This window comes from Naegleria fowleri, assembly GCF_008403515.1.
Source record: "Naegleria fowleri strain ATCC 30894 chromosome Unknown tig44, whole genome shotgun sequence".
Classification (NCBI taxonomy): Eukaryota; Heterolobosea; class Eutetramitea; order Acrasida; family Naegleriidae; genus Naegleria; species Naegleria fowleri.
Window position 1 is genome coordinate 662,293 of NW_025407976.1, and position 22,444 is coordinate 684,736.

The window sequence follows — 22,444 nt, forward strand, 5'->3', positions numbered from 1 at the left end:
CTTCAATTGTGAGAATTGTGATAAAGAATTCTAAAGTGAAGTTCATCATGGCACGAAAAGTGATTCAGAGGAGCGACAGTGAGGAAAGAATCATTCAGCATTGAAGTTATGTCTTTTTGACAATATCGACACTACCAAGGATCGTCACAAGAATGTTTGAATTAAGCATCCAAAATTCTGAGGCAAAAGCTAAGCCGAAGTGTGGCTGGTCTCTTTTTTGGTTTTTTTTTAAGACTGGCCCTTTTCTTCTTTTTTAAGAATTTTTAAGTTTTTGCACCACGACTTAGCCATGAGAAATGTGCTGGAGAGGAGTGGTTGATCATGTTGGTATGAATTGTGTTTTCAGGTTATGGTTTGAATGTTTATTGATAATATTGTGTTTTGAGAGTCCATTTTTAGAACTGACATATGTAACTATAATTTGTGACATTCGACATGACGTTCAAGTGAAAAGAATTCACTAACGTTCGTCTCCATTTGACAGCATGGATAATTTAACTTGTAAGAAGGAAAGAATACAAATATTTACAAGATCTTGGATAAGGATGATGACCATAAAAGCTGATTACTGAGCGTATGGGTTTTCTTTCTTTCCGTTCACAAATTTCTTATTGCAATCAATCAAAAACCTTTCAAATGACTTGCATACAAATTATGTCAAACAACAAACAAGCTTACCCTCCTAATCGCAAAATATTTCTCCCAATTAACACAGGACAACTGAGTTTGTGTCTTTCCATAAGCGTGAACTCTGCAACTTGTGCGAACATGTGAGCCATCCCCAATGGAAACCTTTGTTTGAATGACATATCTTGTAGAAGAATGACCATTCGAAGAGATTACTGTTTTTGTTGTGTTTGAGAATGGAAATTCAGTCACATGTTGAACAATATTTCGATCATTTCTGTCCAAAACAACATCAAAATTCAAAATTTTTTTCACATCATCATGTATCACATTCATTACATCTAAACAACTGGTCTTGGCTCCAGAATCAATCTTTCCTAATAAATTGAAAACCCCAAGCTCAGGGAAATGAATCCTATCGTAAGTATAAATTATATTAAAAAGAATTATATTATTCGAGTTTAAATAATGATGTTGCTATTGAAAATTAATCACTCACATTTCTTGACATCCAATAATGCAAGACAAAGCTTTTGCAGAGTTTAGAGTAATTGATCCTCCACCTCTTTTGTTTCATTACTTACTGGAATTAATTTTCTTCTTCTTCTTCTTCTTCATTGTGGTCTCTGTTTTAGTTTGGTCATGAGCACGCACAGTATGTCCATCTTTCTGTTCATGTTTGTTGGTGGAATTAGAATTTAATTTTTTCATCTTTTCGGTTGGCAAATTTGATGAATCAACTCTCTTTCGTTTCAAAACAGGTTCCAGTTTTGGTGGTGTGATATCATTCAGCATCTCTGTATCCAACAAAATTTTCCGCTGTAAAATACAATCTCTCACCCAAAATGTATCGACAATTTTAATGTGTTTTTCAAGAGCTTTCTTATAAATTTCAGCTTTTCCATTTGAAAAAATCAAATAATGAATCTTGTTCGATATTTTGTTCATCAATTTTCCTCCTTCGTTTCGAATGAGCTCTGTGATTGAATATGGTGAGTCTGAATTGGGACTTGAAATTTCTTCGGAAATGGAAAGAACAAAATTTAAGCCACTGAAAATACCTTGATGATGATTAAAAGTTTCAATCATGGTGATGGATGATGAGGATGGTAAGCTCATTGGAGATGCTGTTGATTGTTTTGAATTTTTGATCTTCTTTTTCATCCAACCTTCCGAAATTCGTTTTTATTTTTTTTTGTAAAATGTTCAAACAATTTCTGGCATAAGAATTTAAATGATGGATTTGATTGGTCCTTAAAATTCTCATCTCACTCAATGAGAACAATTTGAAACCTTTCAGTCTACTCATGACAACTTTGAATCAAGAATGCAAAAAATGGCGAGAACCAATAGACGGCCAATCAGCCAGAAGCATCGATGCTCACGCCTTGTGGATCCACAAGGAACCCATTCTTCTTCGGCGTCCTCATCCGATGATACTGATCAAGAGGATGATCGACAAACAACAACAACAACAACGCCTGATCAGTACCATCGGCCATTATACAGGTATGATACAGATCAAAGAAGAAAAGGCATGTTTTCTTCTTCCTCATCAGCAACATCATCATCATTGGATTGGAAAAATCCAATTCGTTCATCATTGATGTTTGGACAATCCTCCGCATCGTCATCCTCATCAAGTAATCCCTTTTCTGTGCGATTTAGTGTTGAGAATGTTGCAATGGAACCTATCAATCCTTTTGTTACACCTTTTTCTGTTCCTACTTCTACCAATGATCTGAACAACAACGTTGTTGCTACCAATCCAGAAGAGGCTTCATCTTCATCATCATGTCGTAATACTATTCGGAACAACAACAGCAACAACGTAAAAGCTTTGGAACCTACTTTCTCTGATCAAACCAACAGCAAGAACAACAATGGCAACAACACCACACTTGCTACTTCCTCCGAGATCATCATGACCACCACCACCACTACAAGCCTTACTTCTAACTCTGTACCACCACCAACAAGTACCACTTCAACTATCACTCCTATCACCACGGAATCAAAGGATTTGCCTTCTCGTTATGATCAAACTTCAAGCACCACGACCTCAAATACTTTGAATGGCAACAGTAGTGTTCAAGCCTCAGAGTCATCATCATCATCATTGGCTCCCTTAGTACTCGGATCGTTGCCAACAACTTCTTCAGCAACAACGTCAACTCCCTCTTCATCATCCTCTCAAAGCACGACGACAGCAGCTTCATCAAACCTTGGCATGAGTGAAAGCAATGTCACCACGAACAATACTGCCCTTCTGTCCAAACCATCATTTGTTTTTGGCGGTGGTCTTTCCACTAGATCCACAACATCCACCAAATCCACCACTCCGTCCACAAGTTCCTCTGTTGACAACAGCAAGAAAACCCCATTTTCAATTATTGGTACTCCCTCCTCAACAGCCACGAGCCTAAACAAAGTTGACACGAACAACAATCTCAGTACCTATGATGTGTTTGTGAACAAGAAAGACTTTTATTTGGAGGAAACGCCATTCTCTTTTTCGAAATTGGCTTCCCATGCCAATTTCTCATTTGGTACTCGCTTTTCCACTGTTAATCCAAAAAATTGTATTAAGAAGTATAATCGAGATTTACTCTTCGGAACCGATGTTTTTGCCTTTATTCCGTATTTAGAGCTTGTGGTGCCAAATTTCACACATCATGTTCTCCTCAATCAGAGGCTCATACAAACCCTTACAAAATCAGAGCAAAAATGTTTACAATTTATTATTGATTTCATTGTAAATAGAGATGTGTATGTACCTAATCAAACTCTTTCCCTCCATGACGTTATCTCATGTGCATTTCTGGTGAACAGGGCAAAGGGAGAGCTTGTCGAATTTAAAACACAATACTTGATAACACAGTTTAAGAGAGAATTTTGTGACAAATCCGCCATCGACACTTTGGAATTGATTGATTCATATTTGGAGAGAGAAAAGGAAGCTCCTAAAGAAATAATAAGTGGATTTTTGCAACGAATTCAAAGATTTTGTTTGGAATATGTTGGAACAAATTCTTCATTACCATGCTTTGACATTGAAAAGGACCCACGAATTGAAAAGTATCTCGTCAAGATTTATCGATTCAAGAATGTAGCATCACTCACTTGGACTGAACAATCAATTTGTAGTGCTGTCAAGAAGGATCTTTCTTGTCTCTTCAAAGATCCAATATTGTCAGATGTGAAAATCACCATTGGTGATGGAAAATTCATAGAATGTCACAAAACAGTTCTCTCATCAGCAAGTGAATTCTTCGAGACACAATTTAACTCCCCAGTATTTACCGATGAAGAGTGTGATTCAAGACATTTGCAAGAAATTGGCGTAGAGCCACATATCATGAAATATATTGTCAAGTATGCATATGAATGCTTTGACCCAATTTTGGTACCTTCTGTAGATGCCATTCCTCTGCTCAAGACAGCTCACTTGTATCGAATGAAGGGACTCGTGGATGCATGTTTGAGCATTTTCAATAGGAACCGACAAAGCTATTTATCCATTATTGACAGCCTGTCCTTCTATTTAGATGACCCCATGCTCGAGCCTGTTCGTGAAATGCTTATTCAGGTGGGTGCTGCAAATTTAGAGGCACTTTTTAAGACCTCAGATTTAACCACAGAGGAATTGATGAAAATTCCACATGACATGTTGGTGAAAATTACTCAGCTCTATTTTCAGCTCTCGAATCGTCATACCTTTGCTCTCACATCTTCTTCTTCTCCACTCAAAACCCCTGATAGCGGCACCACCTCAAAAACATCCACAGCTGCAACAAACACATCTGCTTCTGCACCCATGAATGTTTTTTACAGTTTTTAACATTGTGTGATGACCCTTAGGATGACTCGAGATGGCTGTTGCAATTTCATTCAGTACTGGTTTACGCGAATATTCCAGTCGATTAGACGATCTTTGTTATTTTCTTAAATTCATTTTCAATGACTTAAGAACGAAGGTCTGTGTGACACATCCTGAGCAGTTCCGAGATGGACTATTGGTGAACCTGAAGCTTCAGTCAATGGCTAATTCGAACCTTACCTCTTCAAACCCAAATTATGCATAACCCAGGTTCAATAAATCAGAACGGCCAACGAACGGTTGCCAATTTTCACTCATGAATCTCACCACAACACTTGCTTTGTAATTCGGAACCAAATCGGAATCTAAAAAAATATTGTTCTCGGAATTCATCATCCTTGAGGGAAATGGCTTAAAGCAGGAAATTTTTTGAATCGCTGAAAAAAATAACAACACAATACAATACACTTTCACCACAAAATGTCTGTTTTTGACGGTATGTATTCTTTGAAAGCCTTTTTCATAATTGAAGTGACTTTAACCTTCATTCTTGTATTATGATGATGTAATCTTGTTGTATCAATACATCGTTGCCTTTCTACTTTGACATATCTTTTGGAATGACACATCTTCTCTAACTTGTACCATCATCAACTAACTACTCATCATCATCTCTACCACTACAACAGGAGCTATCGGAATTGACTTGGGTACCACCTACAGTTGCGTTGGTGTCTATATGGGCGACAATGTTGAAATTATTCCAAACGATCAAGGTAACAGAACAACACCATCTTATGTTGCTTTCACTGAAGAGGAACGTTTGATTGGTGATGCTGCCAAGAACCAAGTTGCCATGAATCCACACAATACAGTCTTTGATGCCAAGCGTTTGATTGGTAGAAAATTCAGTGATCCTAGCGTTCAAGCTGATATGAAGCACTGGCCTTTCAAGGTGATTACTAAGGGAGATGATAAACCATACATCCAAGTCGAATACAAGGGTGAAACACACACTTTTACACCAGAACAAATTTCATCCATGGTCCTCACAAAGATGAGAGATATTGCCGAACAATATTTGGGAAAGCAAGTCAAGAAGGCTGTCGTTACTGTTCCTGCTTACTTTAACGACTCTCAAAGACAAGCCACAAAGGATGCCGGTACTATTGCTGGTTTGGATGTTTTGCGTATTATTAACGAACCAACTGCTGCTGCTATTGCCTATGGTTTGAACAAGAAGGGTGAACGTAATGTTCTCATTTTCGATTTGGGTGGTGGTACTTTTGATGTTTCCATTTTGAACATTGAAGATGGTGTTTTCGAAGTCAAGGCTACTGCTGGTGATACTCACTTGGGTGGTGAAGACTTTGACAACCGAATGGTTGACTTCTGTTGTCAAGAATTCAAGAGAAAGCACAAGAAGGATTTGACTGAAAATCCAAGAGCTTTGAGAAGATTGAGAACTGCTTGTGAAAGAGCAAAGAGAAACTTGTCTTCTGCTGCCAACGCAACCATTTCTGTCGATTCTATTATGGATGGTACTGATTTGGATATTACCATGACTCGTGCCAAATTCGAGCAATTGAACATGGATATGTTCAGAAATTGTTTCGAACCAGTCAAGAAGGTTTTGCAAGATTCTGGATTGGATAAGTCACAAATTGATGATGTTGTCTTGGTCGGTGGTTCTACTCGTATTCCAAAGGTTCAAGAAATGCTCAAGGACTTCTTCAACGGAAAGGAATTGTGCAAGTCTATCAACCCTGATGAAGCTGTTGCTTATGGTGCTGCTGTTCAAGCTGGTGTTTTGACTGGTAAGGAGACTAGAGTCTTGTTGATTGACGTTACTCCTCTCTCGCTCGGTATTGAAACTGCTGGAGGTGTCATGACCAAGTTGATTGAAAGAAACACTACCATTCCTTGCAAGAAGTCACAAACCTTCACAACCTATGCTGATAACCAAACTGCTGTCACCATTCAAGTATACGAAGGTGAGAGAACCATGACCAAGGACAATCACTTGTTGGGTAAATTCAACTTGGAGGGTATTCCACCTGCACCAAGAGGAGTTCCAAAGATTGAAGTCACCTTTGAAATTGACGCCAACGGTATCATGAAGGTTTCTGCTAAGGATGAATCCTCTGGTAAGACTGAAAATATCACCATCACCAACGACAAGGGTAGATTGAGCAAGGAAGAAATTGAGGAAATGTTGAAGCAAGCTGAACAAATGAAGTCTCAAGATGACGAATTGAGAAAGAAGGTTGAAGCAAAGAACCACTTGGAATCCTATGCTTACCAAATGAAGTCCACTGTTGAGGATCCAAACCTTGCTGGTAAGATTTCTGATGCTGACAAGAACACCATCAAGAAGGCATGCGAGGAAGCTATTGCTTACATTGACAACAATCCATCTGCCTCTAAGGAAGACTTGGAGAACAAGCAAAAGGAATTGGAAGGAAAGTGTGCTCCAATAATAACCAAGTTGTATCAAGGAGCTGGTGGTGCTGGTGCAGGTGCTGGTGGATTCCCAGGTGCAGGTGCTGGTGGATTCCCAGGTGCAGGAGGTTTCCAAGGCGCTGGAGCAGGTGCTGGTGGTGAATCATCCACAGGAGGTGCTCAACCAAAATTCGAAGATGTTGATGTTGATTAAGGCGAAGATTTCGCATGGTCTTTTTCATAATTTATAAAATTCAAAAATTCTTAAATTTGATTTTGTTGTCTGCCATTCCACAACGAATGGATTGCTGCATTAATCAATTGTTCACTTGAACAATGATCTTCAGCAGGTTATGTTCCCTAACAAGAAAAGGACATCAGCCATTGCCTGTTTGTTCTCAAAGGAAGGAAATGCGAATTAATATGACGAAAAGGCACGCTTATTTGGAGAGCGAAGAAAGCTTAAAGCAATGAATGTTGAAAGAGTAACGGTGTAAAGTGCACACCACCTTGTTCGAGGAGGTGCAGGACTACCAAACTCAACGTCGCACTATGAGGTGTCCTTTTCTGTCACTTGTCATCTTACCAAACATTAAAAAACCTGCTGATGAACAATTGGTATCAAAACCATTATTACCATCTCTAAACTCTCGCATCATGAAACAACACAACAACAAAAACATCATCAAATCAAGATCTTCTCCCTATCTCTATTACATTCCCATCACATGTTTGGTTCAAACAAATCATAACAACAATAACAACAACACTCATCATCGAACAACCACATTCACAGATTCTTCTTCCTCTCCGACTGTTTCAAGTTCTTCTTCTTGTACATCATCACTTGGATTATTACAGAAATCTTCGAAATGTTCGACAAGTTCTTCTCGACAGGATGACGCCATGATGAAAAGTGTTGATCCACACATGGATGGATTGTCGCCAAAGAAAAATGTATCAACAATAACAACAATCTCACCTACTACTGTTGCGAATTGTGAAACAAATGAATGGTCATTGGCAACAAGTGACACGAATTTGAGTTCTCGCGATGGAAAATCTTCGAATGCTTCAAATTCTTCGACGGAAGATTCGACTTCCACACCGACGAGTAATATTGCCATAAGAATATTTAAAGATGTTGTGAAACAAGATTCGAAAAGAAAGAAGGGAGAGAGTTCATCTCCGACGACCGAATTGATGTGGAATTCCAAAAATGGTAAAACGAAAGGCGGCATTAAGGAAATTCGGAATTCATTTTTTGATTTTTTGAGACAAGTCAAAATTTCTGTCACACGTGAATATGGTTTAGCCATGATTCAGAAAATGCACTTTTTAGATGTGTTCTATGATGTCAAAAAACAACGAGTTCGAATATTTGAAACGTTAAAGCAGCTCATGAAGGTGTGTGAAATATATTTGGAAATGTTAGTGAAACCCTTAATGGATGAAGAAGGAGAGGAAAAACGAATACAGACATCCATACATACAGATGAGGAAGAAGTTTTATCAAAGAATCATGATTCAATGAATGATGAACAATTTTCAGAAAAAGCAACGACGGACTGTCCATTTCCTTTTTTGTTAAATTTTAAGAAGTGTATCGAAAAGGAATATAAGAATTTGATTCCTATTTTGAGTACACATGAATCTTTGGTGCAATGGTTGAGAGATATGTGTGACTTGGCTATAGAAATGCGTCAAGAAAAACTCTTGAAAAAACAGAAAGATCAATCAGCACAATCAGACCTGTCGACAAGTGACAGCAGTCCACCTTCACTCTCCACAGAACCTTCTGAATCTTCTGCTCCACTGTCCACATTTTCAACAGATTCGAGCAATTCCATGTCAAGAATTCCTCCTTCCTCACTCCACTCTTCCATCATTCATTTATCCAAAAAAATTTCTCAAGTCAAGATCATCATCATGACTTCATCATTGAAAATTCACAATTGCTACAAGAAATTCCAGGACAAATCGGACTCAAACGTCTTGTCTTTATGTTTGAAAAAGAATTGGAAGATAATTTTTCCTATTTCCAAAAACAACATGAAAAATATGTGAAAAAGTGGCTCGAGTTGAGTGTGAAAGATTTTCCTTCGTACATGATTGAAATTCTTCACAAAAAAAGAAAACAATTTCTTTATTATCATGCATTCAAAATGAATGAAGAAGATTTAAATTTGAAAACTATTGTGGACTCTGATTTTGGTTTTGTGGAATATTTGTGTGATCATACAGAGGATTGGAAAGTTTTGATTGGAGAACCTCGAGTGGTGGTTTACAAATCGAAGGAAAATTATTCATGCATTCCAAATATGAAATTGCAAAAATCAACCATTCATCTCAATTATTCGATTGAAAAAGTTGCAAAAGCAGCTCTTAATAATGAAATTGAGGGTCAAAAACAAGGAATGTTTGAAAGTATGGAATATCATCACTATACACCACTCGATCGAAATATTTCCTCTCGAAAATACTCAACGGTCATTCAGACTTGCATCATGAATTATGGAGCCATCTTTAAGAAGAGATCTCTTGAAAATGTCATTTCCACAAAAGCACGCTTTTTCGGTGATCAATTGATGGAAGTGACCTATCTCTACAAGACGTGTTCGTATGTGAATCCGAAAAATGAACAAGCAGATTCTCCTGTTAAAGTAGTTGTGTTTGGAGGAAAACAATATATTCGAGAGGATGTGAATCGAACTCGAGTAGTGGATGTTCGATTATTTAATATTGGGGGTTTTATGAATCATGATTTGGTCGTTCATAAATTGGCCATCAAGAAAGTCACACAAGATTTTGTCGATTATTATATCACGAAAATGAAAGATGCTGAAAAGAATGGACATACAGCACCAGATCCAAAGGAACAACATGTGTGGAGAACATTTTCTGAATATTGTCAAGCACATTATGATATTGATGTGAATAAGTGGTAGTGGTGTATCCAACCTTACAACAGTTTTATTTTACAAATACAGCAACATTGTATCAACCCGTGTTGTAATTACTGGAAGTGATGTCACTATCTTCTCCTAAAAGCTCTGGATGAGACAGTCTTTCTTTGTTTTGGAGAGTCCGTTTTGACCGGTGCTGTCACACGCACAGTTGTTGGGGTAATCGTTGGTTTTACTGCCTATAAAGCCACAACCGGAGCATTTTGACGGCCATTCGTTGATTGAAGAGAAGAAACAGTTGGATTTATCACTTCCACTTTCTTCTCATTGTTAGTTTGCACTTGAGCCATCCATTTCTTCACCTTCTTGTCAGCGGTCTGCTCGATTTGTTTAATGACCTTTGCAATGGTAGAACCGAGTTTAGGACCTGATTGAACTTGATCTTCAATGCAGGCTTTCAAAGCTAAAGGATGGTTTTTACCTTTCAAACCTGCAGTTTTACAAGCTTCAGTCGCTGCTTGAACTTGTTCCTGTGTTGGTAGAATTGGCTTAACAGAACGTGACAAAGTTCTCATGACATGATCATGTAAGAGTCCTCTTGCAGTTTGTGTTTTGTAACTCTGATCCACACACATGCCTGCATTGAAATCCAATGTCGAAGGGGCTTCAACAATCAGTGAAATGTGTCCGAAAGATCCCAGTGAGGACTTATAAGATGAACTTCGGTACCAGGTGGCAATCAAATGAGCACCATTCTGAGCAGAAACAGTCATTGAGTTCTCTGCAGTTCTCTTGGCAGTTGCTCCTGGACCAAAAGTAATTTCATCTCCTTGTTTAATTTGTGTTTCCTGTCCATCCACATAGAAAGAGTTACTTTCAATGTCATACTCTATAATTTTTTGATTGTTTACCTTGACAGCGAAGGCAGTGTTGACACTGACACTTCCCCATCTTCCAGTTCGAGAGTGAACAATGAAATCGCCGTCTGTCGATTGAGCCAAAATATAATCACCTACACCATAGAAATCAAAGTACTTTCCTTGGAATGTGGTGTAATGAGGATCACCAATGGCTTGACATTTCTTCATTACAACTCGAGGGACCACTCTGGCTGTGCGCACGCTCGACAGGGCAATCGTTTGCGTTGTCTTTAGTGGCACAGGGTTCTGTTGTGGAGGAGATGGTTGTTTTCTTTCTGTTCTAGAGCTTGATGATGTTCTCTCTTTTGTAGGTCTCTGTTTGGATGAATCGTTATTACTATTGGAAACAGGTTGTGCAGGGCCACTTGCTGGCTTTGTTTGTGCGCCAGGGTTGGAGCGTGGTTTGCGTTCTTCAACCTCTTTCTTGGGAGAGGTCGTGTCCATTGACTTGCCAGAACGAGATGGTTGGTCATTCTTGCTGACTTTTGGTTTAACATTTTCTTTCACTCTTTCGGGAGAGCTAGAGCTTGCCTTGAGGGATTGAGAATCGATAACTTTGTTCTTGCTCAACGTGGAAATCATTGAAGACTCTTGTTCCTTCTTGGCATTGTTACTACTCGATCGTTTCTTTGAAGATTCACTCACCACATTTGAAGATCTCTCACGAATGATTTCTTGGGATACCTTTGAATTTTCCACAAATGGGCTTCCAGATGAAACTGAGGGTATGGTTCTCTCATCAATGTCGTTTCCTCCAGATATAGCTCTTTCTGTTGTTGTTGTTGATGATGGAGACTTCTTCAATGTTTGTTCCTTCGTAGTTTGTCTTTGAGATTTGCTGTTTCGTTCTGACGTTTTTCTTTCAGATGTTGTTTCTTTTTTCCTTGTTGAGCTGCTTTCTTTAAGGCCATTCTTTGAAGAAAGATTGGATGAGGTCACTTTGTTAGGACTAGTTGCTGTTTCATCCTTTTTGTTTTCACTTCTTGATTGCATGTTCTCTGAAACAATACTATTTTGAACAGGTTTTATCTTGATGGATTGAGTTTGTAGAGTGTTGCTTTCCTGTCTTGGAATTGAGTCAATTTGCTGATCAGTCTTTCTTGAGTTAACTTTGGAAGATGTCACAGAGGATGGTCTCTTTCTGGTAGAAGCATCTTTGACATTCTTAGATCGGTTCGAAGGTCGTGGAGTGCCTTGTGTTTGTTCTTGTCTAGATTCTACTTTTACCTTATCTTCATTAGATTTTGTGGACTCATCTGTTCTTTCAGACGATTTCCTTGGGCGCTTGATTGTTGTGTTTTCAGTTTCATCTTTCTTCTTTCTGGGGTTGGGTTTAGTGCTCACTGTCTCTCTTTGACGAGAAGAAATTACTTCATCCAGGTTTTTCGATTTTACTTTTTCTGACGATCTCTTTGCTGAAACTGCCCTCTTGGTGATCTCGCTTCTCAAGGATGAAGTCTGTGGTTGCACAGTTTCAGAGGTGGAGGTTTTTGAGGATCTTTTTTCTTGATCTGTGGACCTCCTCGATGAAGTCTTTTGGAGATTAGAGGTGGAGCGACGTCGATTGCGACCAGTTGAGCCTGTTGCCTTCTTTATGTTTTTACCTGAAGTCGTGACATCCCTTCCATCGGCTTCTGTTTTTGAACTGGCGGTTTTAGACTTACTATTCGTCTTCTCCTGCAGATCTCTTAGTTTCTCAGGCTTTGCTCTTTCTCCACTTTCAGAAACAGTTTGCACTTCACCCGTGAATTCTTGGCTTGCGCCTTTCTTTTGCCTCTTTGCAATATCATTTCTAGAGGAGGGACTCAAAGATTCAAGTGTGGAGCTGGAATCTACAGAAGCAGAGGACTTGAGAGGATCCTTATTCATTGAGTTCTTGTTGTTCTCAGTGTCAGTGACAGAAGATACAGGTGGTCGTTGATTGGTTCTTTCTCTCTCCCAAACTGTCTTTATGAGAGGAGAAGAGACTTGTTTTTCAGATTCCTCTCCATTGTTCGTACTGGACGAAGAAGATACTCCATCTGTTGAGGAAGATTTTTTGTTGGATTCATCAGAGGTGCTTCGATCGATTACTTCTGTGATCATGGTGGTTGGTTTCAGTGAGAAGGAAGCTGTTGTGGTGGAGAGGAGTGAATCTTTTGAGGTATTCTCTTCTTTTGGAACGACTTTTGAGGTTTCCACGAGGCGAGTGTTTGCTCCTCTACGTTGCTTCCTCATCTTGTTTTTCTTCTCCCTTCTTGTTGATGCGCTTTGCTGTAATTGTCTCGAAGAAGGTCTTTCCAGGAGTAGATGAGAAAGACGGTCCCTCTTTCGCAACTTCTGTGGATCGAGATGTAGAAGTACTCTCATTAGGGCTCTCTCGAGGAGAGGACTTTTGTTGTTGATTTGATCGTTCTCTTTCCCAAACGGTTGTTTTGAGACGATTTGGGGTGATGATGGTGGACTCTTCCTTCGCTTGTCTCTCCTCCACAGATGAAGTATCGGCCTTTCTAGATCTTCTCTTTTTCTGTTGGACTCTAATTGATGAATCGATTGGTCTTAATCTTCTGCTTCTTCTGGAGTGCTTTGAGTTCTTACGACCAGCTTTGCGTTGGGCTTTTCTTCTTGGAGCTTGTCGCTTTCTTCCATGCCCCATAGAAACCCTTCTTCTTTCTCGGAGACTTGTTCTTCTTCTGAGAAGAGCCTCAAGTTCAAAACGGAGTGTGGATGCTACAGCTTTCAATTCTCTCATGACACTCTGTTGGCTTTGAACATAGCTTGGAGAGCGTGAATCACCATACATGTTGTACTTGACTGCACGGATCAGAGTTTTGATATGTCGAATACCGTGCTTCACTTTCTTGAGTTGTTTCGTCTTGTTACGAATGAGACGACGCACAACACAATAAGGCTTTGATTTCCAACATTTGGGGACAAGTTTGTTACTTCTTGGGCAGTTGTTCTTTCTGACCTTACATGTCTTCATGCAGGTATCGATGTGTTTCAACGGCCTCTCGTCAGATTGAGGTGGTGTGCTTGCCACAGTTACGAGAGCGGCTGTTAGAAAGAGAAAGGCTGTTATGACTAACAACAAACGTGCAGTGCCCCTCATATGGTAGTAAAATAATTTTTTTGTGGATGTTTCGAGGTCGGGAAAGATATATAAGGTCGATTGTTCCGCCCATCAAGGCTCTCCATGGTGCGGCCTCAATTAAGACTTTGTGAAACCTTTCAATTTTTGAATCTTGCGCTTATTGCGGGTATTACTGTCCCCTTTTGAGCTAGAGACCATCCACGTGCATTACTGCTATCGCGTTTTTGAAGTGGAAAGACCACTCCTTGGAGTTGTTTGTGACTCAAGTGAAGCATCAAACAACAAGTTTATTTAAGGCAAGATTATATTTATGCTACAACTTCTTCTTGTTGTTGGGCTGTTTGGCTTGATTGAGCAGTTTGTTGTGCTCTTTTTGATGCCTTCTTCACAGCGTTCTTTCTTCTTGGTCTTGTGTTTCTTTTGGTTGATCTCTTGGAGCTTCTTCTTCTTGGAGATCTAGTACCCTTACGGACTGATCTCTTAGTTGGTCGTTTTCCATCTTTCTTTCCCTTTCTGGCACTCTTTGCAATGGATTTACGTCCACGCTTTGATCCTCTTACTTTAGTTGAACGCTTACCACATGTGCATCGGCGAGCTCGCTTGGCAGTTCCTTTTCTTGCTTTTCTTGCTCCTGTTCTTCTTTGGGCTTTCTTGCCACTGGTTGCGGTTCTTCTTCCTCTGACTTGCTTCCTCTGGCTCTTTCTTGGAGAGGACTTCTTTCCTGCACTACTTCCACGGACTCTTCTCACCGATGATGAGTTCTTTCTTCTTGGTCTTGAGGGAGCCCTATCCACCTTGGTGTTTGCAGGAGCAGTGGTGCTGGTTGCTGTGGAGGCATCTTGTGCGTTCACCAAGCACACACCTGCCACAATGGCCAACAATAAGGCAACAATGAGGTATTTGGCGTTCATGTGTAACAATTAATTTTTTTGATGATGAACCCTAAAAGGTAACCGTAATTTTTTGACCTGCTACCGCGAGTTTTAAACGGTGACTACAACGCATTCTCGGCAGCCAACGATCACTTCTTTTTCTAAATAATGAATATATAGATTCGAAGAAGATCATTTAAAATCATTGCAAGTTGAGAGGAATTCGATTTCTAACACGATCAATGTAGTTCTTTTGGAGGTCAGAGCTGTGAAATGAATAGTGGTATTCGAAAATTTTAATACAAGAATGGTCTCAGGTACAATTCATACAAGGTTTGATTGGTAATCCATTCTTTGTGTGTCACATTGGGAACTCTCTGAATGATTAACCGATTTTCACGATCCAATGTTTTCAATCCAAACACATCATTTCTATAAAACGATTGAAATTTCATCGACTCAGTCACCAAAGAATTACTTGCAACATCATATTTGTAATAATCAAAGAATGCAGAAAAATATGGCTTAATAATTTCATCTTGTGGTGAACCATTTAAAATCATCTTGTCAATTCGTAACATATTTTCTCGAAAATGGTATTTGGAAGCATAATCCACTGTGGTCGTATCGTTATTCATGACAGCAAGAAATTGAGAATGTTTTCGATACGAATCCATATGATAGGGCTGTGTTGTTGTTCGAACGAGAAATAATTCCATTTTGTCATTATTTTCATCAATAGGAAGATGCGAGTGAAATGTGAATTTTTTCCATTAAGGCAAATGAATGGCAGTAATATAGTTCGAATAATTTTGGAATTAGTAAGAAGACGATTATGTACAAACAGTTGTCAAGCGTGTGTGTCAATTATTTAAATCAAATGAAAATGTGTTTCATATATATATATATCATATGAAAAGGAATCAACGAGGTGAATGAAATTATGAAAATAACGAAATTGAGTCACTTACATCTTTCCAATAATTTGCTACAGATACCAATTTCTGAAAAGCATCGGTATAGAAAACTGTATAAATTTCATCGGCAGTCATATTCCACAAAAATGGAAATTTGTCTTTCAATACAAGTTCCCATGACTTGTCACCAGGAATTCCAAATTCTCCATTTTGGACTATTGAATTTACAACCAGATCATGTTAATTTCAACGACAAATTATTTTCACAAATAAAATTTTTCATCAATATTAACAATTTTCACCCAAATTTCATGTTCGAATGTTCACAATTCATTTGAAATACGAACCTCCACTCAAAGACACAAACACTCTCACGGTATGTTTTGGATACATTTGTAAATAGGATCGACATAACAATCCACCTTGTGAATGACAAATCAAATGATGATCCCGAAAACTATATTGAGCTTTTGCTTCTTCGACCAATCTGGCAAACAATTCCAATTGTTCGGACATGGGATGTAGTAGAGAACCCAATCGATCTTCGCAGGGTAATGATAACACAATGGTGCCAGGGGTTGATTCGAGAATAAAGTTACGGAGTTCACTCATCGAGTTGTTGTCGACCGTTACGCCGTGCATGAGAAGAACCGGAAGAAGAGGTTTTGAAGAGGGAATGACATTTGGCGGGTGTGATGGAATGAATTTGGAATGAACAGAGAATGGCATCATGGTGGTGATAATGAGAAGAAAGGTCACAATAACAGAGACTGTGCCCATCACAATAGGCCCTACCAATGGTTGCGACATTTTTTTGATTATGGAAATGGATGAGAGACTTTCCAACAATGTTTATGAACTTGATGAGCTTACAAGGAAGAAGTTCTGTAGACTTATACCATTTCCTTATATTTACCCTTTCCCATGCATCCCTTAATGAGATCGACTGGCAACAGAATTCCGTCAAGCAAAAGGAATGGTAAATCTTTCCAGAATGCAAATTGAGGAATAATTTCAGTTCCACTCTTCTTCATGGCAAACTTCAAAACAAGAGCTCCAATAATAAAGTAAAGAATGAATCCAACAAGCAACAATGTCAACAACAATCCTCCAATGCCATATTGTCCAAGAATTGGTTCATTGCCGCCGGGATTGGGACCTGGTCCAGCACCCACACAAGCATACTTGGAACTTCCACTGAAAGTGTAACTACTGACCGCACCTGAGGCCTCTCCTTCAAACACAAATGTAGTGGTGGTTGCAGTAGGGTCACATTTAAGTTTGATAACGAGTTCTCTTCTTGCACTTTGGTAAATATAGGCATCGTAAGTGATCTTAACACCCTGAGTTTCATCAGTTGGAGAGAGAGGAGCAATTTTGGGGCTTCCCTTGTTTCCGATGGGATAACAATCGTTCCAAGTGACTGAATATTGGTATGCTTGTGGAGCTGGTGAGAAGGAACATTTTCCTGAGGGTGAAGTCACTGGGAGTTCACAAACATTGCTGTTTAGTAGGGTTTGCGAGGTTTTTAGGTTTGTGAAATCAGGAATGTTTGTTGTCATTAACGTAGGTTGAAATAACAATTCGTTGGTGAATTATAGGTTGGTTATCATAAAAGTATGACAAGCAAGAAGGTGAAGGTTCGTCGTAATTGGGGTTGAACAATCAACAACAAGTTCCGAAGCACAAAAAGAGATTTTCCAAAATTGAGGATTTGATAAATTCATGATTCAGTTTGCAGCAAATCATTTCAGGCAAGCGTGAATCATCATCAGAATGCATCCATATAGTTGTTTCATTTCCGTTGTTACGATTACTAACCATTCTCCGACTACTTACAAATAATAATCCCATCCTTGTCCGGATACAATATATCCACCTTGTTTATCTGCTCCAGAAACATCAATGGTCTTTCCATTTGATGTACTGTATGTACAAGCAGCATCAATACTGCTAATCATCGTCAAGATAAGACAAAAAATTAAGGCAGCCAAGACAAATCGTGATTGTTGAAGGAGTTTCATTTTTTTTGGGTTTCTTTTCAAGACTTTCATTTTGATGAGGACACATGTGTCAACGTATGGTTAACATAATTTAGGAGTTGCTTCTTTCACCTCTAATTTGAAAAGGATGATGTAAGGGATGCGTCAGACACTGATACCATTTTGAATTCGCTTCATCGTCTTGCTCAGCAATTGAAGAAGATTGGTTTCACTCTCGAGACGTTGTGACTCTTCATGTGATAACATTTCTTGCAATTTTGTTATGGTACTTTCCAGCATTTCGTTTTTCTTTTCAATATCAACTTTTAAATCAAAGACATGTTTGGTGTGCGTCTTGTCATTATGAACAATTGTTTTTTCCAACTTTTCAAATTTGGGATTCATATGGTCGGTTATTATTTCAGACTTTTGGGCTGCTAACTGTTGTTGAAGATTTCCGATCTGTAAAGTGAGTTGTGTTTTGTTGCTATCTATAGTTGAGAAGAGCTGTTGGATTTGCGCTATCATAGGCTCCACCGAAATTTTCGCTTTGTTATCAACCTCTGTCCTCAAACGAGATAATTCTTGTGACAAATCATGAATGTACATGTTCAGCTGATTTGTAATGATCGTATCTTGCTTATGCATTTCGCTTTCCAAAAATGAAATCTTTTGCTTGGTATCTGTAAATTGCAGCTGTATTTCTTTGGATTCGGCTTGTTTTTGATCCAAGAGCTGTTTTCTGTCTTGCTTGTATTGATTTGTAAAGCTGTTAAAATTCGAAGCCAAAAGATCCAGTTGAGACTGTTGTGAGGAAATTTCTTGCGATAGGCTATCTAATGTGAGATTTATGGCCGCTACACTCTCTTCTAAACTTTTAAGCCGTTTTCGATTGGATTCATCCTCCATTATGCGCTGTTCCCTCTCTTGGGTAATTTTGATGGCAAGCTGATTAAACTTTTCTTCCACAAAGGAAATAATGTTCTTTTCAGACAAATCTCTCTTGCCTTGCTCTTGGTAAATGAGAGTTTCAACTTTCTCAAGGGCTGATTCAAGTGACGTGGTTCTGTTCTCCACTTGAGAAAGATTACTGTTTGTGATATCAATTTTTTGTTCAAGCCCTTGAATTTGTTGTTGTCGCTTCTTTCTCACTTTTTCCTGTTGCATCATGGATTCATCAATGGCTGAAATTTTTGAACCCAATTCAGAGAATTTAAGTTTGGATTTCACTAAAGAACCAGTTGAGGATGCTTTTGGACTTGGCAAGCTTTGCTCAAATGAGGCTGAGTGATCCTCATGATCTTCGTGATGGTCATTATCGTCGTGGCGACTCGAGAATAATTCTGGTGTTTGACTGCTCATTCTACTTGTTGATTCTTCAAATAAGTTGTTGTTGTGTCGATCTTGGAAATTGGAAAGACTATTATTAAGGCTCGAATTATGGCTTTGAGATAAGGGAAGGCCACTCATTTGCTTCTTTGTTGACAATTGAGAGAAATTGATAAATTTCCCAAACGATGAAGATGGAGTATTAGGTTTTGCTTCCAATGAATGTGATGTTGGGTGGTGATTGAGAGGATTACTATGATTGGTTGAATGAAATGGTAGAGAGGATGAAGAGGGTGAAAGGGTCGAATTTGGTGTGATCGGATTCAATACTAATGGCTTACTTCCTAAGCCTTGATATGATGATGAAACAGGAGATATAACATGTAATGGTTGTTGTTGTTGGGGAAGAGGTCGTATTGGCGAAGGGTGAACTTCGGAATGGAGAGGTGGCGAAGACATGGACAATTTTGAAGACATCATTCGCGAGCTCGATGGATTGAATCCAGAATTCATTGTTGTTGTTATTTGGAGGCCGTACTTGTATGATTACTAGCTGTTTTTGTTGTTGCTGATGAAGATCGAGTTCAAGAAAGAGAACGAGAAAAACGCCGTAGATTTCGCTCGGGTTGTACCTTCCCTCCGAAGAAAAGCTGTAATTTTTTTGGTATTTCCAAAGAGAGATGCTTTCGAGTAGCACCATTTGTTGTGGCAACGAACAAGTCGAACAACATAAAGTCGTATGACCAATAACATGACAATGATTTTTGCATCCTTTTCGTGGGAACAGATGAAGATTTCTAGTTCATTTGTTTTTGCACTATGGGGCTCCATCACTTGTCAAGATCTGTCATCTGTTATCCAATTTGACAACTCATTCATTTCTGAAATGGCTACTCGATCAATTTTCACACTCACCAAAAAAAATGTCCACAACAAGCTACAGCAAACAACTCGTCGAATCCCTTCTCACCAACTGGGAAAACCGTCAAAGCTGCACTGATCATCAAATTCAAACTCAACTTCAACTCCTCTCCGAAACCAAACAAAAATGTCTCGACCAAATTCAACACGACACTGACATGCTCATCAAAATGCTTCAAGAAAGAGCAAGAGTATTAACCAGTGAGCTCCAAGAAAAATCAGAAGAGAAGAGAATTGAATTGGAGGACTTATTGAAAGAAAAGACAGAATTGAAAAAATTGTTAAAGATCCATGATAGTGCCTCTTCGAATGACGTTGACGTTGCTATTGAAGAAGTCGTTGATGAAAGTGTTCTCAAGAAAGTACAAGATTTTACTCAATCCAAACTTGTTGAAAATCTTGAAAATTACCACAAATTCAGTGTTCCATCTTTGGATGCCACTCTCTTCAGTGACTTGTTGTTGAACAAATTTGGAAAATTGACAATTCCTGCAGCATGTATCAAGACAAGAATTTCATCTCCTACTTTGAGTTCCAATAATGGGGTGATTACCACAAGTTCAGCACCTTCCATTGTCACAAGTTTGGAACGAAGACCTCGAAATGCCTCTTTCATGAGATTACCTGTCAACAATCAACCATCGACCTCTACTACCAATTCATCATCATCGAAGAGAATGAGTGTCACAGCTGCCTTGTCTCCTCTTGCATCCTCTTCTCCAAGAACATCTCTCTCATCTCCAACTGGAAGTGGAAACGGTGCCGGATTTTCACAAACTGTTCTTCGTTTTGAAGACAAAATTAAGGAATCGTACGAACGAATGAGACAATCCCCTGAAATTTCTTTCATCACCATGGAGTACGATGAGAAGGATCAAAAATTCCTCAAATTCAGTAAGGATGGTGCAAAAATTGATGAACTACTTCAAGAAATGACTCCAGAAAAATCTCTTCATGCCATTGTCAAAGTTGGAGCCATTGAATTCGATGATGTAAAGAGAGACAAGTATGTTGGAGTGACTTTTATTGGAGAGAAAACGAAACTACTTCGAAGAGGAGCCATTACAGCAAATATTAATGTCGTGATGGCACAATACGGATTGACAGTGTGTGTTCATGTGAAGGATGTGGATAGTGTGAAAAAGGATATTCTTGAAAAATTGCAAGCAAGTGCTGGAATGAATCGACCACGAGAATATTCTTTTTATAATTAAATCTTGGATAGTTGAGAGGTTGTGGTGAGGTTGGTGATGCATCATTGGTGTGTTCACATAACCTCGTTTGTCTTGAAAACAATAAATGTTTATCGAGCTTGTAATTTAAATAACTTTCACAATAAAGAGTTAGAATGAATGAAATCATTATTTCGAAGGTTATTTCCAATCCTTGGGGATATACAACCATGGACTGAAAACCATTTCATTCGCTTTGCATTACAAAATTTCAATTCCATAACGAGTAAATATAAATCCTCGTACTGACACATCTCAACGACAAAGTTGTATTCTTTCCATTTTCACACAATTTCAAGTTTTCATTCTTACACTTTTCACATTGTTCTTGCTCAAAAAAGTCTCTTTACCATTGTGAATGAAACCAAAAGACGATGTTTTCCATAAATATCCCAATCAAAACAGAGAATTTCCTGCTCCAATCGCATTTAGCTGCTTCAACAGGAGGTTACAATGATCATTCATTGAAAACCCTTCCTCATCGCTGTGAATGTGTATTTCAAGTTGAAAACAATTCTTTTAAAAAAGTTACGCTCAAACTCTTCAAAAATGTCCACTCAAACATCCTCAACCAACAACAAGTGTGTGTTCATCACTGGAATTTCAGGAGGACTCGGTAATTTGGTTGCCCAAAAGCTTTGCGAGAAGGGAGGCTTCTGTGTGAAGGGTCTTGTCAAAGATGAGAGTGACAAACAAAAACTTTCCCAATTTGGTTGCACTGACGTATGTGTTGGAGATTTGACCAAACTTCAAGAACAAGACTTTGTCAATTATTTGAAAGGTTGCGACTATGTGATCGATGCTGCAGGTGCTACAGATCCAAAGGACATTAGACGCGTTGAATTTATTTCAGGCAAATATTTGGCCACAGCAGCCATGAAGAACAATGTGAAAAAGTTCATTTGTATGAGTGCCTTAGGTTGTGATAAGGTTGGAGGACAACAGACAAACGTCGATTGGTCCAATCAACTCATTTGTGATTGTGTCAAGAATAATCGAGACTTTGGTATCAATCAATACAAACTCGATCAATTCATTATGAATGAATGCCAAAATCTTCCCTACTGCATTATTCGATGTGGTGATTTGAAAGATGAACCTGGATGGAAGAAGATTCTCATTGGCAAACCAACTCTTGGCGAAAAGTACAAGAATATTGATTGTGTCATTCCAAGAGAGGATGTGAGTTGCTTGTTGTGTGATCTCTTGTTGGATGATTCTATTAAGAATGTTTGCTTTGAGGTGGTTGGATCCAAGGATCAAGGAATGCCCATTCAGGAAGCCATTAAGCAATTGAAGACTGCCATTTAAAGGATGAACCATATTTTATATTGGAAGGTCAAAGACATCACTCATCAAGCACATTATGATGATGCGTCTATCCTTTGTGTGAATATTCTCCA

General features: G+C 38.8%; 12 protein-coding genes across 12 annotated transcripts; 5 read left to right on the forward strand and 7 right to left on the reverse strand.

Annotated features, from left to right (window-relative positions):
- Positions 1 to 617: 617 nt before the first annotated feature.
- On the reverse strand, positions 618 to 1,746 carry FDP41_005628 (uncharacterized protein; the record flags this gene model as incomplete). Its single annotated transcript, XM_044709173.1, has 4 exons — positions 618 to 629; positions 679 to 1,042; positions 1,127 to 1,157; positions 1,212 to 1,746. The coding sequence occupies 4 exons, from the start codon at positions 1,744 to 1,746 to the stop codon at positions 618 to 620; spliced, it is 942 nt and encodes a 313-aa protein (XP_044560347.1).
- Positions 1,747 to 1,963: 217 nt separating this feature from the next.
- Positions 1,964 to 4,468, forward strand: FDP41_005629 (uncharacterized protein; the record flags this gene model as incomplete). Its single annotated transcript, XM_044709174.1, has 1 exon — positions 1,964 to 4,468. The coding sequence occupies one exon, from the start codon at positions 1,964 to 1,966 to the stop codon at positions 4,466 to 4,468; it is 2,505 nt and encodes an 834-aa protein (XP_044560348.1).
- A 459-nt stretch (positions 4,469 to 4,927) lies between these two features.
- Positions 4,928 to 7,103, forward strand: FDP41_005630 (uncharacterized protein; the record flags this gene model as incomplete). Its single annotated transcript, XM_044709176.1, has 2 exons — positions 4,928 to 4,943; positions 5,137 to 7,103. 2 exons carry the CDS (start codon positions 4,928 to 4,930, stop codon positions 7,101 to 7,103), a joined length of 1,983 nt encoding a protein of 660 aa, XP_044560349.1.
- Positions 7,104 to 7,546: 443 nt separating this feature from the next.
- FDP41_005631 (uncharacterized protein) lies at positions 7,547 to 9,837 on the forward strand (the record flags this gene model as incomplete). The annotated part of the gene is made up of 2 exons (XM_044709177.1): positions 7,547 to 8,739; positions 8,805 to 9,837. 2 exons carry the CDS (start codon positions 7,547 to 7,549, stop codon positions 9,835 to 9,837), a joined length of 2,226 nt encoding a protein of 741 aa, XP_044560350.1.
- Positions 9,838 to 10,034: 197 nt separating this feature from the next.
- FDP41_005632 (uncharacterized protein) lies at positions 10,035 to 12,800 on the reverse strand (the record flags this gene model as incomplete). The annotated part of the gene is made up of 1 exon (XM_044709178.1): positions 10,035 to 12,800. The coding sequence occupies one exon, from the start codon at positions 12,798 to 12,800 to the stop codon at positions 10,035 to 10,037; it is 2,766 nt and encodes a 921-aa protein (XP_044560351.1).
- A 115-nt stretch (positions 12,801 to 12,915) lies between these two features.
- Positions 12,916 to 13,806, reverse strand: FDP41_005633 (uncharacterized protein; the record flags this gene model as incomplete). The annotated part of the gene is made up of 1 exon (XM_044709179.1): positions 12,916 to 13,806. One exon carries the CDS (start codon positions 13,804 to 13,806, stop codon positions 12,916 to 12,918), a length of 891 nt encoding a protein of 296 aa, XP_044560352.1.
- A 290-nt stretch (positions 13,807 to 14,096) lies between these two features.
- Positions 14,097 to 14,699, reverse strand: FDP41_005634 (uncharacterized protein; the record flags this gene model as incomplete). The annotated part of the gene is made up of 1 exon (XM_044709180.1): positions 14,097 to 14,699. The coding sequence occupies one exon, from the start codon at positions 14,697 to 14,699 to the stop codon at positions 14,097 to 14,099; it is 603 nt and encodes a 200-aa protein (XP_044560353.1).
- Positions 14,700 to 14,956: 257 nt separating this feature from the next.
- FDP41_005635 (uncharacterized protein) lies at positions 14,957 to 16,387 on the reverse strand (the record flags this gene model as incomplete). Its single annotated transcript, XM_044709181.1, has 3 exons — positions 14,957 to 15,346; positions 15,632 to 15,792; positions 15,925 to 16,387. The coding sequence occupies 3 exons, from the start codon at positions 16,385 to 16,387 to the stop codon at positions 14,957 to 14,959; spliced, it is 1,014 nt and encodes a 337-aa protein (XP_044560354.1).
- Positions 16,388 to 16,470: 83 nt separating this feature from the next.
- On the reverse strand, positions 16,471 to 17,601 carry FDP41_005636 (uncharacterized protein; the record flags this gene model as incomplete). Its single annotated transcript, XM_044709182.1, has 2 exons — positions 16,471 to 17,080; positions 17,417 to 17,601. The coding sequence occupies 2 exons, from the start codon at positions 17,599 to 17,601 to the stop codon at positions 16,471 to 16,473; spliced, it is 795 nt and encodes a 264-aa protein (XP_044560355.1).
- A 123-nt stretch (positions 17,602 to 17,724) lies between these two features.
- On the reverse strand, positions 17,725 to 19,401 carry FDP41_005637 (uncharacterized protein; the record flags this gene model as incomplete). Its single annotated transcript, XM_044709183.1, has 1 exon — positions 17,725 to 19,401. The coding sequence occupies one exon, from the start codon at positions 19,399 to 19,401 to the stop codon at positions 17,725 to 17,727; it is 1,677 nt and encodes a 558-aa protein (XP_044560356.1).
- A 410-nt stretch (positions 19,402 to 19,811) lies between these two features.
- Positions 19,812 to 21,023, forward strand: FDP41_005638 (uncharacterized protein; the record flags this gene model as incomplete). The annotated part of the gene is made up of 1 exon (XM_044709184.1): positions 19,812 to 21,023. The coding sequence occupies one exon, from the start codon at positions 19,812 to 19,814 to the stop codon at positions 21,021 to 21,023; it is 1,212 nt and encodes a 403-aa protein (XP_044560357.1).
- A 567-nt stretch (positions 21,024 to 21,590) lies between these two features.
- Positions 21,591 to 22,352, forward strand: FDP41_005639 (uncharacterized protein; the record flags this gene model as incomplete). Its single annotated transcript, XM_044709185.1, has 1 exon — positions 21,591 to 22,352. One exon carries the CDS (start codon positions 21,591 to 21,593, stop codon positions 22,350 to 22,352), a length of 762 nt encoding a protein of 253 aa, XP_044560358.1.
- Positions 22,353 to 22,444: the final 92 nt, after the last annotated feature.